The 15,655-nt window shown below is 27.5% G+C and overlaps 2 protein-coding genes and 1 pseudogene across 6 annotated transcripts; 1 reads left to right on the top strand and 2 right to left on the bottom strand.

Annotated features, from left to right (window-relative positions):
• The first annotated feature begins 804 nt into the window (after positions 1-804).
• LOC107167432 (fatty-acid amide hydrolase 2-A) lies at positions 805-6,332 on the top strand. Its single transcript, XM_015516462.2, has 8 exons — positions 805-1,340; positions 2,457-3,140; positions 3,203-3,314; positions 3,901-4,058; positions 4,134-4,370; positions 4,425-4,580; positions 5,849-6,031; positions 6,113-6,332. Exons 1-8 carry the CDS (start codon positions 1,323-1,325, stop codon positions 6,221-6,223), a joined length of 1,659 nt encoding a protein of 552 aa, XP_015371948.1. The 5' UTR covers positions 805-1,322; the 3' UTR covers positions 6,224-6,332.
• A 1,356-nt stretch (positions 6,333-7,688) lies between these two features.
• On the bottom strand, positions 7,689-8,332 carry LOC107167426 (uncharacterized; annotated as a pseudogene). The gene is made up of 3 exons (XR_016190181.1): positions 8,091-8,332; positions 7,965-8,021; positions 7,689-7,890 (listed from the first exon to the last, which is right to left on the bottom strand). The product of XR_016190181.1 is annotated as an uncharacterized LOC107167426 (transcript).
• Positions 7,965-14,543, bottom strand: Vps16B (Vacuolar protein sorting 16B). Of its 4 annotated transcripts, XR_016190180.1 has the most exons (13): positions 13,620-14,540; positions 12,424-12,469; positions 12,232-12,315; positions 12,109-12,167; positions 11,913-12,056; positions 11,711-11,847; positions 11,620-11,647; positions 10,561-10,684; positions 10,301-10,491; positions 9,504-9,680; positions 9,321-9,425; positions 8,670-8,764; positions 7,965-8,156 (listed from the first exon to the last, which is right to left on the bottom strand). XR_016190180.1 is itself a non-coding variant. In XM_089219028.1 (12 exons), exons 1-12 carry the CDS (start codon positions 13,683-13,685, stop codon positions 8,744-8,746), a joined length of 1,182 nt encoding a protein of 393 aa, XP_089075154.1. In that variant the 5' UTR covers positions 13,686-14,539; the 3' UTR covers positions 8,487-8,743. The 4 variants fall into 4 exon arrangements, 3 of the variants coding, with proteins under 3 accessions (XP_089075154.1, XP_015371936.2, XP_089075155.1); XM_089219028.1 differs by lacking the exon at positions 7,965-8,156 and having other exon boundaries at positions 8,487-8,764; positions 13,620-14,539; XM_015516450.2 differs by lacking the exon at positions 7,965-8,156 and having other exon boundaries at positions 8,487-8,764; positions 12,121-12,167; positions 13,620-14,531.
• Between the last annotated feature and the right edge of the window lie 1,112 nt (positions 14,544-15,655).

Raw genomic sequence — 15,655 nt, forward strand, 5'->3', positions numbered from 1 at the left:
TTTATTATTATTTAATATAACCCTCGACGTTGTAACCGTTGAGAGACTATAATATATATTTATTTATTTATGTGAAATAGTGTAATGTTACTATATATAATTTTACTATACCTATTACTATACACATTACAAGAATTTGTTATTTATTAATTAATGCAAGGAAATATTTACAATAAACAACTAAATTATAACAAGTAGATCGTTAACAGACATAAAAATGTCGCGGCAATTATTTTCTATTATACTTTTTATCACTTTATCAGGTACGGCCATGGTATAACATAATATTACCTATCTATTTCTAAGACAAAAAAACGGGTATTTACTCCAAAAAATGTCTGGCACGTCTGAGAAAGCAGTTAAAAAAAAAATACACGATGAACCAAGTTATAATATTTTGGAAGTTACAGATTAGGCCATAACCCAAGTCCCAAAGGTATTTTCGGATTAGGAATTACAATAATACCTACGATATTTGTACCATATCATAATTCATAAATCTAAGCATCAAACCAAAGTATATTTAGTATTTACACATGATAAACTCTTGGCTACTATTTAGTAATACCATAAGACCAAAAATTAAAAATGTATCCAATATTGTTCTATGCCAATTACAGACTTCTATTGACTATTATACTAACTTTAAACTTAACTTATAAAAATCTGTGGTGCCAATATGGATTTAAATCCATCTTGAATAACTGATAATACAATCTGTCGTCTGTGGCGTGTTGTGAGTTGTGATATTTTGTGGTTATATAGCATTGATATTAAACTTATGATGCTCGTGTTTTATCAATGGTGAATAAGTAAAGAACTAAATAGAAAAAATCGAAAAAATTATACATTTATAGTCATTGAAGCAGAAAAATATTGCAATTTACAATAATTATTTCAAAGTTCCATGTCTACTAAACTAATAATTTAAAAATGTGAAACGAATCGTGTACAGAATAAAAATTTTCATTTATCTATATACCTACAAAATCGCAACATAAATTCGCTGCGGATAATTTATTTTGAGAATCGTTAATACAACGTTATGCGTTGATTTCAAAAATAATAATAACAATTATTATTCAATATTAAGCTTTTTTTTTCAAGGTGGCTTGAAAACAGTGGATAACGCGATTTGTTATTCCTACTCCGCGGCAAATATACTTATAAATATAATATTATATTTTTGTCTACTTACCTTACCCCACTTCAAAATCAACAATCAGAGTAACATGTCAACATTTCGTTTATTGTTTTAATTTTACTTGCGTGTTGACCTGTTGATTGTTTACTTAAAGAAACCTACTCCTGACATACTTGCAATGGCTGGATATAGAAAGGTAATGTTGATCATCTCACATACTTTTACTTTATACTTGTTTAAATAAGCTAATTTTTTTGTATTATTTTTATATTGGTAGATACTAGGTAGATACATGAAAAATGTGTGTAAAATTATAATTATGAATATTTTAATGTAATTCTGGCCTTGAACAGAAGTTTCTCTAATGTGTATGAATAATACTTATGTTTTGTTGACATGGTTAACAACATTATCCAAACTTGCTCAGTCCTGGTGTTGGACATTTTCTGCCCTAAAGTGAAAATTTAGTAGTGCTCTTCTTTATCTATATTTATTTAATCTTGCCGTCCTATAACATGTATGGCACCCTAAAGCAATGCACGACTTCTTGTGCCCTAGCGACAGGCCTGAACCTGCTACAACTATCATGAAATACCTATAGGTAGGCTAATTCATAATTTAATTTATTATAGATGTTATGTAATCTTACATTCTAGAAATTCATTACTGTTGACAGTGGTAGTTATCCTTAAAAATATAGGTGTAGTAGACATAAGAAATAACCATCCACCCACAACAAATGTTTAACTATTGACATAGTTACTATTATACTACCTATTAAAATATTCCAAAGTATTATTCTGTATTGTTCGCATACAGATACTCTAAGATAGCTGCCACTGACTGTTGATGTGCTAGGTACTTAAATATTTGTTATTTATAATTATCAAGTTGTATATTATATGAAATATCTGTTAAAAGAATAAAAATATCAAATATAAAAAAATAATAAATTCTTAAACTTTTAGTAATAAAAATTCTATAGTTATAAATTATATAATAACTGAAGTAGTGGCATAGTGTAGGTATACACGACCTACACAGAAATTTCCAACTTTAAGTTTTGACATCCAAACTACCCTCCTCCCTGTGTATACTTCTAATCAGAAGCTATAACTAAAACCTACAAATGTGTATAGGTTACACGATTGTAAATTTTAGTCCAGTAAATACATTTTAATTTCTCAAACTCTTCTCGTTTAAAATTTATTTTAACATCTCGTGTTCCTATGATTTCTAAGTAAATATTAAGTATTATTATTGACTACCTACATAAAAAATATATTTATCCATTGTCTATACATATTTTTAGGAAAAAAAGGAAAATGATCACTTGAAGAAATTCCGCCCATCCAAAAAACCAAAAACATCAAATCCTTGTTACTGTTTATCATATGTAATATCATTTTTTCGGTTTGTCTATGACCTAGTTGTGTCATTTATATTTGACTATGTTTACAAAAATACACCATCAAAAGCATTGCCCCCAGTAGAAGATCCATTGGTTCTCGACTGTTGTACAACTATTGTCGATAAAATTAAAAATAAAGAAGTTACATGTCGTCATGTTGTAGAATGTTTCATAAAACGAATTGAACAAGTGAACCCAATTTTAAACGCTGTGGTTGACACACGTTTTGACGAAGCATTAGTTGAAGCTGATGAATATGATAAACTTATTGAATTAGCTGATACAGAAGAAAAAATTAATTTAATTTTTGATGGCAAACCTTTATTTGGTGTTCCATTTACATCTAAAGAAAGTACAGCAGCAAAAGGTATGTCTTGGACTTTAGGTCTTATATCAAGAACTGGCATGAAAAGCAATGAGGATGCAGAAGTTGTCAAATCATTAAAGACTGCTGGCGCAATACTCTTAGGCGTTACAAATGTTCCAGAAATAAACCTATGGTATGAAACTAGAAATAAAGTTTATGGACAAACAAATAATCCTTATAATACAAATCATTCAGCTGGTGGTTCTTCTGGTGGTGAAGTATGTTTAATATTATCCTAAATATAATCTTTTCTAAGAATTATTTTTTCTTTTTATAATAGGCTAGTATAGTATCAGCTTGCGGTAGTCCCTTGGGTCTTGGAACAGATATTGGAGGATCTGCTCGTATACCCGCTTTTAATTGTGGTTTATTTGGGCATAAGTTAACTACAGGTAAGGAAAATATTTAATTTAATATTTATTTTTGTCTTATAAGATTACATTTTTTAATTTATTTGTATAATATATATTGTCAGCTAATGTACAATGTACATACTAGTATTATTAACTATAAAATGTATTGTTTTTGTAAAACAAAAAACAATAAATTGTTATAAATTAATCATTCCAACACAGTCCATTGATACAATTATATTTTACTGGTTATAAATGATATGTTCTTTAGTCATACCAAGACTGAGTTGACTTACCTGGCTCTTTCTGTTAGATTTACTTTCTGTTATTAATTACCTAATCATCTTTTGTTCTACATGCACCATATATGTTCTACCCAACTTGTTCCTTTAATTTTCAAAATTATATTTTCTATTGAATGATTTTTAAATTATTACAAATGTCCTAATTCGTGTTTTATTGTGGTACCTAAGTCATTTCTGAATTTATGACAAAAGTATATTAACATCATGCTTATTTCATGGACACCATTATGCATAAATATGTAAAACAATAATGAATTTTAGTATGTTGACATTCACCAATCAATATGATTTTTGTTCATAGTAATTTTACAATTTTTCAGGTTTTATAAATACAAAAGGTATGACATTTAGAAAAGGCACGGAAAAACAAACCATGGTCAGTGCAGGACCTATTACTAAGTACGCTGAAGATCTAACTCCAGTAATTAAAGCTTTCCTTGGACCTGAAAAATCTCTGGAATTGAAAATTGGGCAAGAAGTAAGCAAAATATATTAATTAATAGTACAAAAAAAAAAATTACATGGATAATAATTTTGTATGATTTTTTTTTAGGTTGATTTATCTAGTTTGAAATATTACTATGTTGATAAGCCCAATGATCCACGAGTCAGTCCCATCAGTGATGAATTACAAATAGTTTTGGATCATGTTATAGAGTCTATAGCTTCTATCACTGAACTGCCTCCACTCGGAGTCAAATTTACAGGTACCCGTTACAGCTATAGCTTATGGAGACACTCTATGACAAAAGAAGAATCAGATTTTTGTGCTACACTGGGAAACAATCAAGTAATTAATTTTAAATTATTTTAAAAATAATATTATAAATGTCTATTATTACAGACTAGAGTTTCTGTATGGTCAGAAGTCCCAAAAATTATTGTAGGACGTTCAAATCATTCCTTGGCTGCCGTATTAAAATTAATAGATCTACAACTACCTAAAGTAAATGCAGTTTGGGCTGATGCTGAGATTGAAAAACTTTCAAACGAAATATCGGTAAATGTATAGATATTTTAGTTTTAAATTTCTTAAATATATGGCTGAGTGTTTTAAACTCACTTAGGTAAATTTGTTTAGGGGAAGGGGAAGGAGCAAAATATTAAGCTGTATTAATGCCTTATCGGAGAGTTCTTCCTGTACCTCTCTGCGGATATATCCAAAAAAAAAAAAATATTAAATTGTTGCAGTTTTATCAAATCATAGTTACTTTTTTTTCATTCTTTCTAAAAAATAATAGGCATTATACAAAACAAGTTCGTATGGTTTGGGGGCTTATGAAATTTAAAAGCTTTGAGTTTAGAATTCTAAAATCAAAGTTAGCGGTGTTTACAGCTCTCCATGTTTTGTTGTGCCACGTACTATACTACCGTATAATATTCAATATGTAGATAAATTGTTACTTTCTTGTTGAATATATTCATCTCCACCACAACATAATCAGATGTAAGTGCAGTAGCTTTAGAATATGATTCCATAATTTTAAACTCTTAACAATTAAAAATTAAACTATAGACCTATAAAGCAAAATTTATTTTGTCTATAAATTAAACTTATTCAAAGGAATTTTTCGGATGTTCCTTGTTCTTTTCAGTGAAGGAATGGTTTAGGACGATATCAGAGATCTGCGGTGTGTGCTGTTTTTGTAATAGGAATACATTTATGAGTTTGTTGATATATTATAGTATAGTTGTGAGCATGAAAAATGAGTGTTGGCCCTCATAACCCACTGTAGCCATTAATTTTCAATAATATTGTACTGTCATGCTGCTATTACGTTTAATATTCATAGCGGCCTTTGTATTTGATAACTACTTTAGAAAAACTTTCGCTTGGCGCATGACGGACAGCTATCACTTTCTATGCTACTTACTATAAACAATATTAGTATTTATCTTACTTAAAATTAAATTTTTTTTTAATTTTGTAAGCCGTGGTTCGAATAATAAGCCCACAGTTTGAATTTGCACTAAGGCATAATTATCTCAAGCTATGAAGCGGATTGAGACAAGCTTTAATATTTTAACTGAAGAGTTTAATTTTAAGTATTATATTATGTAACAAGAACATTTATTTATTTATTTATTCATCTTTGTAATTTACTGTATATATTGTAATTAATTTACGCTTAACAACTTAATGATGTTAAAAATTCTTTATTATATCAATAAGTTCGATGACCTTGTATGTCAGAAACACTTTAATTTAATAAAAAAAAAAAGAACATTTATTATTAGTATGCTAATTAAAGTAATATTCACTTTTAGACATTGTTGGGTGATGATAGCGTGTTATTTTTCCCATCGTCTCCAACCACAGCTAAACGCCATTATGAGCCATTCTTGTATCCATATAATTTTGCTTATTGGGCTATTTTCAACGTGCTGAAGCTACCTGTCACCCAAGTGCCACTCGGTTTAGGTCTAAATGGTTTACCATTAGGAATACAGGTATATTGTATTTTAGTTTATATTTGATAGATTAATATTAATAACCAATAATATCAATATTATCCAATTATTATTTAATAGGTGGTTGCCGGAATGAATCAAGATCGGTTGTGTGTAGCTGTTGCAAAACACTTGGAATTAAAATTTGGGGGATGGAAACCTCCTTTTACAACAAATTCTGTGAAAAATTAAAAATATATTGGATAATTGTTGATTATATTAGTTTTATTTTTGGTTAAAGGAAATATTTTTTTATAATGTTGTACTTAAAGTAATAAAAAATACTAATTTTGGTTACCAATTGTGATATTTATGTGTAATAATAAATCTTGTTGTTGTGATGATTTTATATAAGATATTAAGATGTTTCATTATAATATAATATTTAATTTGCATAGCATACATTGTACCTATACATTCCAAACAATAAATGTTGGACTTTTTCTTTTAATAATAAAAATCATTACTGTTCATACTTATACAATATATATTAAACAGTAAAACCTCAGTTTGTAGACACTAAGCTACCACTGTAAACTCCACAATAGACAGTTTTTAATTTCTTTACAGCAAAAATAATGTGTATTTTAATCTCTTATTAGTGGTTACCATTGTAAGGCAAATAAATTCTTAAATAATTTTTCATTATTTAAATAGGTAGGTACTCTTAGCATATATTTTTTCAAACATGGGCCAAGGCTATTACTTCAATACTGAATACTTTTTTATGTTACTATACGTAATAACACAACACAATATTATCTTAATCTAAATGCCTTTATATTTTTCTGGTTATCTTAAACTTGTAATACTATTTTTTATTGGCATTGGTATAGGATACGCTGATATAAATACAATATATTAAACTACATTTCACGATATATTTAAAAACTGTTAGCAAACTATTATTTAGTATTAAAAGCAATATGTTGTTTAAAATTAAAATTATGTTTTTGTCTTTTAATACCTATTCAATAGCTAGTGAATTTAATATAAATCCACAGTGAAATTAGTATTTCTTCCAGTAAAAAATGCATTACTAATTTTTTTAAAGTTTAATTTTAACTGTGATAACATTATAGAAAATTGGTGTTACACATTCAATATTGTTTTAAAAAAATTGAGTATAAAATAATTAAAATATATTTTAATATGCATAAAATTTTAATAAAATAACAAATATAGGTATTGATATAATTGTAACAATATTATTCCCGTTGCAAATGTAGAAGATATTGAGCATGATCATTATTTGGACATAAACATTTTTAAACTTATATCAAGTATAAAATAATTAACTATTAATTTGATATAATATGTAAAATTACATTGTAAATAATTCCATAAACGTATATAAACACAATTAACAATAACTATAATATGAAATTTTAACATTAATAAAATGTGTTGGTAAGATTGCAACAACTGTTAAAAACCTAATATTAAAAAACAATAATTATATAAATAAATTATTTTAAACCATTTTTGTTGTATTTAATAAAATTGTATCTTCAACATTTTAAAAATTATTCATTAGAAGAAAATATATGTCACATATTATAGGTGAATTGAAAGCATAGACAAGACAGGTCATTGAAGCCATTAATGGACTCCAGAAGTAAAATTTTCGAGCAACAGAAAACTGTACAAGCCAACAAATGAGCCATTATGACACTTTTATTTCAATTGATAAATCAAATAAAACAATATTAGTTGAATTTAAATCATACTATTTATTGTTTATTGTTAAGACTGCCAGAATTTGTTTGATTAAGATTTTTCATTGCATTGATAACAAGATGAGCATTGCCAAAAGCATTGTGTAATGCAATCTAGGGTTTTATCCGCAAAACTATTTTCTAAATTATAAAAATAAAAATAAAAACAAAAACCGAACAAGAGAAGTGATAGAAACTATATAGAATTTACTCACGTCTACTCTTCTTCCGTTCTTGAGGGTCAATGGGGTTATAAATTGAAGTCTCCGATACTAAACCATAATAATATATTACTTCCAAAAATATTTTATCATTATTAAAATTACTCTTGTATTACATACAGGTTTTTTGACGTCCAAAAATTTTCCTTTTATATGTTGTAGGCGTAACACTATCATGATTATCTTCTGATTCAAATTTTTCGAATTTATTATTAGTAATATCCATAAAAATAAAAATTAATTTACACCTCAACAAATATAAACCTTTCTTTAAAATGTGTATAAAGAACTGAATCAAAAGCATAGGTGTAATATGTAAGTGGCACAACCACAGAGGAAACAACTAGAGCATTAAAAGCCATAGTAAAACAACAGTTAGTTTTCTACCATAAGGTTTCACTGACCCATTTAATTAGTTGTACAGTCACGTTTCCCTAAAATTGTGTACCCAATTTATCATTATAATTCAAAAAGAAAAAAAGGTAATGATAAGTAGATTCTTTTAAGTAAATTGGGTCAGGGTAACAGTTCAATTTATTTTTATTTTTAAATATAAACAATCTTAATCATAAAAATAAAATATGAATATGTCAATTTAAAAGAATATTTAATTTAACTATGTAATAAATTTAACATTATGAAACATAACAATGAATATTGAATAATTTATAAATCATGAATAATCTGACTCAGTCTTACATATTTTGTTCAAAGGTTTTCACATATTGTAATAAACTTGGTATTGACTAAGGAGTTATAACTTGTAACTAATATTAATTTTTCCACTTCATATTCTGAAAAGAAAAAAAAATGTTATTTATTTTAGTATTATTCATAACATAATTTGATTCATTATATGCACATAAATTATAAGTATATTTTTATAAGTTTAGTAAAATCTATATAATACAATTCTCAGGGCAAAACAAAATATTCATTTTAGTTCTATACTACCTACTGAAAATAGACTTTCCATATTACTGGATACTTAATAATGGATAAGAAATAAACGTTCAGTACTATTCAACAATAACTTCATAAAAACATTTTTAAATTGACTTATATCATATTTGTGGCAACCGGTTTTTTTTCAATGCTACTCAACTGATTCTCCTACCACTAGTCAACCACTAGTAGCTAAAACATACAATGATGCCACATTCTTAAAACTTTTCAAGTTGAATAGGACAAAAGATTAATAATGATAAGTCATGAATAAATATTATAATGCTGTGATTAGTTATTTTAAATAAATATATCAATTATTTAATTGCATTTGTCACAAATTATTAATTACAAGCAAAACAAGAAGGTTAATGTGAAATCAAACAGTTAATATTTATTACTTACTGGGCTTTTTAAAATTACATCGGCATAATAATAGCTTTCAGATGGTTTTTGTAAAGTTGTCTTGTATACTAATAATCCTCTACGATCTTTTTTTAGTGCGAAATCCTGAATCAATAAATAAATAATAAAAAAAAAACTTATATTATTTATAGTTAACTTTATTATTAATAATTGTTACTCAACATCAATTATTATATGATGACAATTGAATTTCTTAGCCAATTCTAAACGTTCATCTGAATCTTTAACCATTTTTATATAACGGGTTAATGAAGATGATGGAGCACCATTATTGTGTAATAGTTTCACGGTTTCACCAATAGGTAATGATAAAGCCAATTTGTCCTTTCCAAGCCAATTCTAAAATTAAAAATAATAGTACTTCTATTTTAATAATTTATTTGAAATTTTTAAACAAAAATAATTTGAAGTAAATTAGTCATAATAATGAATTCAAATTTCAGTTACATGAACTCACTAAAAACAGTATTATGTAGTATATTAAAATATATAAGTTATATATTTCAGTCCACTATTTACAATTTTAAATTGGTTATTCATAATTTTTAAAATTTATTTATTGTATACAACTAAAACCTTAGTTAACACTTAAGAGGACCCATACTCACATTTGTTGTCTCAGTCCTACAAACCCGTAACATAACAAATTTACGCTCAGCCGTTCACGTCTTATTCTGTTAACTTAAAAATTAGAGTGAATAGACCTATTATGAAATTTGATGGTAAGAACATTATTTGTGTTTTGTTGGGAAGTTTTTTTTACAATAATTCAGTTTTTATGGAAGTTATGAGCATTTTTATTTTAAAATGTATTATACATGTATAACTCAAATAAATAAATAAATTTATAATATTTGTTATGTTACGCGTTTGTAGGGCTGAGACAACAAATGCGAGTATGGTGGCCTCTTAACATAAGATGTAGTTGTGATACATTGAAACATAATAAATTAAATTACTTTATTTAACAACATGTCATCCACAAGAATCCAATTTTGTAGTTGACAAAATGTCATCAACAATGTAGCTTCTAACTGTTTAGCACTCAGATTAAATTCATTAGACACCAAACGACAAGATTGAATATTTTGTTGCTCCTTACATATGTCAGTCACTAACGAAACAACTGATATAAATTTTCCACTTTTTTCTAAAACATAATTTAGTATTTAAAAGAAAAAAAAATGAAAATATGGGTTCTTGATATAAATTTAACTACCAACTAAACGAATAAGTTGTGATATAATTTGCTTATCATATTGTTCGTCTGATAGATTAGCACATACATTGAATCGCTGTAAACAGTTTTGTGGATTTCGACATCCAAATTTGAATAGCATCATCTAAATAAATAAAATATACACAAATTATAATTAATTTTATATTTTCAATAAGTAAAAGGATAATATTTTTTGAATTCATATTATATCTTGTAATTTTAAAGTCATCATTAGTTTTACTATATTTTTGATATAGTAGTTTAAATTAAAATTAAACTATGAAAAAAGTTAAAAACATCCACAGAAAAAATGTATTAAAATAATTCTTTTAAACATGTTCAAGTTTATGATATACCTAGTTAATTATTAAATATAATATTATATTATGATAAAAAGTTGTGTCACTCGTCTTCAAATGTAAATAAGAAAACAAATTGATTTAATGCTAATTGCTTTTTAAAAATTGTAAAAGCGCTTTCAGGCGAGACACTTTGTAGCCGGCCACTAGAATCAGTGTCTGGTGGCTGACGGGGACAAAACACGCCGATTCGGTGGCGTGACACACAGTCCGTGCCTGTGTCTCGTATGTACGAGTATATTTATAGCAATGTTATCTTAGTCGCGCGATTCTTTTCAGACATAAGTAGCCGGCTACAAAGTGTCTCGTATGAAAGCGCTCTAAAAGTTAATTAAATAACAAAAACAATTATATGACAACCGATTCTTAGTGAAAAAAGTATATGCCATCACATATAAGTAGTAAAAGTATGTTTAGTTTCAGAAAAATAAAAATATATTTATAATAATTTTATTAATACAACCCTATAACTACAGAAAAAAATATAATAAACTTTAAAGATAAATATTTGAAATTGCTTAAGTAATAATATTTTTCTAAATTATTTTAATTTCAAAAAAAGTTGTTTTTAATAAATTCCTAAAGATCTTTTAACCTTTAACATATTACATTTCAAAATCTTCTTTATACACAGCCACACAGGCTTTCAAAAAGACATTTGATTATTGGCCATTTATTCTAAACAATTATTGTATCTTACCATCGCATCTTTTGTTCGTCCCAACATTCTATAAAAAATATGTTTCACGGTATTATATTTTTGTTTAAATATTTAGCATACATGGACATACTCTAAAGTGTCGACTAATTCATCAATATATTGTTTGGAGTACAGAAATTGAACGTAATGAGAAGCAGCAATAGGATTATCACGTAATATACGCTGGAAAATACCTTTCTTTAAAGTGTTTGTTAAAAATATAACAACCTGAAATAGCACGCAAAATATAAAAATATTTATATATATATATAATTTAAGTTGAAATTGCATACAGTTAGTATCGCATTTCCATCTTCTGTATCCAAAGCTTCTTTCAACAACATTGTTTTTTCTTCTAAGCTGTGAAATGGTTCTAGTGTAAATGTTTGAGACATTACAATATTTTCTATCGTAGATTTGATGCAATTCAGCTTTTTCTATAAGAACAAAATTTGTATAAAATTGCAAACAAATAATACATTTTAATACAATTTTAATTACTTGAGTTGAATTTGTTCTATTTGACTTTGAATCTTGCTTTATAAATACTGTAGAGTATAATGATAATTAATACATCTACAAAATATGAATCAGAAATAAATACCTACTTACTTTTATCTAAAATTTCTTTTGAGAGAAGTGTATCCAAAGATTCGACATTTTCTAATTTAGCTTTTGTTGATCCTATTTGTAAACCTAATATATAATTTATTTTTATTACTAAGCACAGTTTTAACTTTTAACCAACAATAAATTAAATAATAAAAACACATATTAATATATTATAAAACATTTTATAATTACCTTCACTTTCATGCCGAACTTTCTGAATTAAATTCAATTCCTTTTCCTAAATAAATAGTTTTTATATGATTATTAATGACTAATTCAGTTATTTAATAAAAAAAATACAATTATTATTTGTTTTCAATAAATATCTTACTAATTAAACACATTTTTCGTTTAAAATATATAGGTATAATCACAGGCGTGTCCACGGGTCATGCCTGTCATGCACAGGCATGACCTGCAAATTTCATCAAATTTGCATAGTACATTTTGATGCATAATATGAACCTTTTTTTCTCAATTTCTATTTTCATATTAAATTTTTTATTTTTCATCATGTGTATAATTCAAATCCCCAAACCCTAACAGAAATTTTTATTTTTTATTTTTTTGGGGGGGAGGATTGGCAGTTTCCCCATCCCCTAGATATGCCACTGTTGTGCATGACCTGCGAATGAGGTCTGGACACGCCTATGGGTATAATTCTAAAAGATAGTAACTAGGTTAATTAACACCTAAATTCTGGTGTAATTCTGTTATAATGTTTGTGCAAAGGTATTTTTTTTCCTAAGCTTTAATATTTATGTTTCACGTAACATATAAAATATTTCACTAAGAACCTATATATTAATGTGTAAATCATTTAATTCATGTTAACATCTAATACTTTAACATTATATATGTATAAATGTACAATTACAATATGTTGACAACATATAACACGAATATGTTGTTTCCATCTATTACAAAAAAGGTACCTAGCTAATTTATATTCAGCATAACCAATTTTTTGTTATTTGTTAGTAAATTTAAAATTAGAGTAGATTTTTGAATTAAATTATTATCAATGGTAAAGGTAAGAATATTAACTAGAGTAGGTACCTCATAGGATTTTATTGATATTTAAGAATTCAAATTGTAATATTACCTATACTAAGTGAATGTCATAAATTATAACTAACTTCAAAATAAATTTATAAAAGATTTTTAACATGAATGATCTTACCTTTAATTTTGATAATTGGTCAATTCACTATATAAAACAATATAATAAGTAATAAGATAACATAAAATTGGTTTTGTTGAACAAAAATTTGTAACTAATTTTTTACATTTGTAAGATAAAGTCATTGCTAAGGATTTGGTGTCATCTTAACAATAGTTATTAATTTTGGACGTTATAGTAAATAAAAAAATGTATTAATAGATACCTCATCTTCAAAGCTAAATCCATCAAAACTTTTTTCATTCCAATATTCATCATCCGTACAGTTCATTGTAGCAGCGAATCTCAAAACTAAGAGATAATATCCACACAATATAAAAATAAATTGTAAGACACAATGTATATGAACCCGTTAAAAATATATAAGTAGAAGAAATCTCCCTAACTTAAAAACAAATCAAAACCATTGATTTTGGTTAAGCCTACAATGCTTCCAATTAACAATAGATATCTGTTAATCAATAATAACAATGAAGTAAAAAAATTCTACAGATGGCCACAGTTCATCTCAACTTTAAATGAAAAATAAATAAGAAGCTTCAATACGGAAAACGACAGTAATAGTAACAATACTGAGATACTAAAATAAAAATATAAGTATTATAATTATAAGGAAGAATTAATTATGTTAAAATGAGAACAGAATGACCATAAATGATAAATTGGGAGTGTTTTTTTTCTTTTGTAGACGCATCAAAGTCAAGAGAATAATCTCAAAAAATAATCCTCATTTTAGTCACTATTTTTTTATAAGTAGAAAACACTTGTAGTACTGTATTTTGGGATACAGAACCACAACAGAATAGTGAAAAAGAACAGAACAACACTACATTACTATAGTTAAGTACAATATAGTCACTACAATTTTACAATTTATTGCTACTGCCTCAGTGCCAACACAATACACATTACAACCGTGAATTTTGCTACGGTCTAGACACCCTCGACGATAACGGGGGCGTTCGGTTTGTTTTTGGCGAAACGTTTGATAAGAAACAAGTGCCGCCGGCAACGGTAACGGCGCTCAGAATATGGCCTTATATTTTTATGCCGAACGCAGCAGCTGATGGTAGATATGAGATAACGAGAAGAATTCTATCGGCGCGTGTGCCTGTACATGCGCGCGCGTGTGGATACTCGGGACCAACAACAACACCGTATGTCCGTATAGTGCATATTATTATTGTATATAGTATGTAATGTTGATGTATGTACTGTGTATCCAACGCCGCGGTCGCGGCGCAGAGCTAAGTAAAAAAAGAAAGAAACTAGCGCGCGACGACGGTGTATATTACACGAGAGAACCAACTTGTATTTAACCAATGTTATTTTACGAAAATCATGTCGACCACCCTGTAGCCTAAATTAATGAACCAATTGACTTGAAAAGTTCACAAATAGCTCAGTTTGGTGTGTAGATGATTCTGTGAACATTTAAAGTTTATCGGAGTATTACAGCCTTAGTTACATGCTAAAGTATTAACATAATAATTAAGCAAAACGCTATTTTTTTCATCAATTCCACAATGTATATGTATATGTTCCGCGGCGTTGGATGCTTGTGCTGGCCGCCCATTTTTCCCCTTCCACTCGTCGGTTGAAATCACTCGTTGCGTAATCCGTCGTCACGGCGCGGCGCTGCGTTGAACTATCTGGCCGTCTGAATTTCCCTCTCCATGCAACGGGTTTACGAGTGTAATTAATGTGATTATGTGAAACGAAACATTTGATAACCGACAGTTGTAATGTACAGTACCGTGCCCGTTGTACAAATTATATCGTCCAACTTACTGCTCCTACCGACAAGTCTAAAGTGACATTGAAATCTATGTTTGAAATAATTTCAGAACAAGTTCTGATAGATAATATTCTGTGTGAAAATTGTCAAACATATTACCCTCATACACAAACATCACACATATTAAATGGCAACAAATATATATTTTTACAAATACAACTATGGTCAAATTCAACCACAAAAATCACCGACTTAGTCATTAATGGATTACCAAATGAAAAAATAAATATTGATGGCAGCATGTATAAACTACACTCGGTGATTTGCCACCATGGTAATTCAATGGCATCAGCTCATTATACATGCATTATCCGATTTAATAATAAATGGGTTAGATGCAATGATTCTAATATTTATTACGACCGGTGGCCACGTGGTGCTAAAGACGTATATATAATCATTCTTCAGCAATAATTAAAACTTAAATTATATAATAATATACC

This window comes from Diuraphis noxia, unplaced genomic scaffold (assembly GCF_037042655.1).
Source record: "Diuraphis noxia isolate RWA-SAM2 unplaced genomic scaffold, SU_Dnox_SAM2 contig0002, whole genome shotgun sequence".
Lineage (NCBI taxonomy): Eukaryota > Metazoa > Arthropoda > Insecta > Hemiptera > Aphididae > Diuraphis > Diuraphis noxia.

Coding starts and splice junctions, on each gene's coding strand:
- LOC107167432 (XM_015516462.2), top strand. Junction 3,315..3,900: donor TGGGCATAAGTTAACTACAG/GTAAGGAAAATA, acceptor ACAATTTTTCAG/GTTTTATAAATACAAAAGGT. Junction 4,059..4,133: donor AATTGAAAATTGGGCAAGAA/GTAAGCAAAATA, acceptor ATTTTTTTTTAG/GTTGATTTATCTAGTTTGAA.
- Vps16B (XM_089219028.1), bottom strand. CDS start 13,685: ATGAACTGTACGGATGATGAATATTGGAATGAAAAAAGTTTTGATGGA. Junction 12,470..13,619: donor GATTTAGCTTTGAAGATGAG/GTATCTATTAAT, acceptor CTATTTATTTAG/GAAAAGGAATTGAATTTAAT. Junction 8,765..9,320: donor ATGTAATTTTAAAAAGCCCA/GTAAGTAATAAA, acceptor TTTTCTTTTCAG/AATATGAAGTGGAAAAATTA.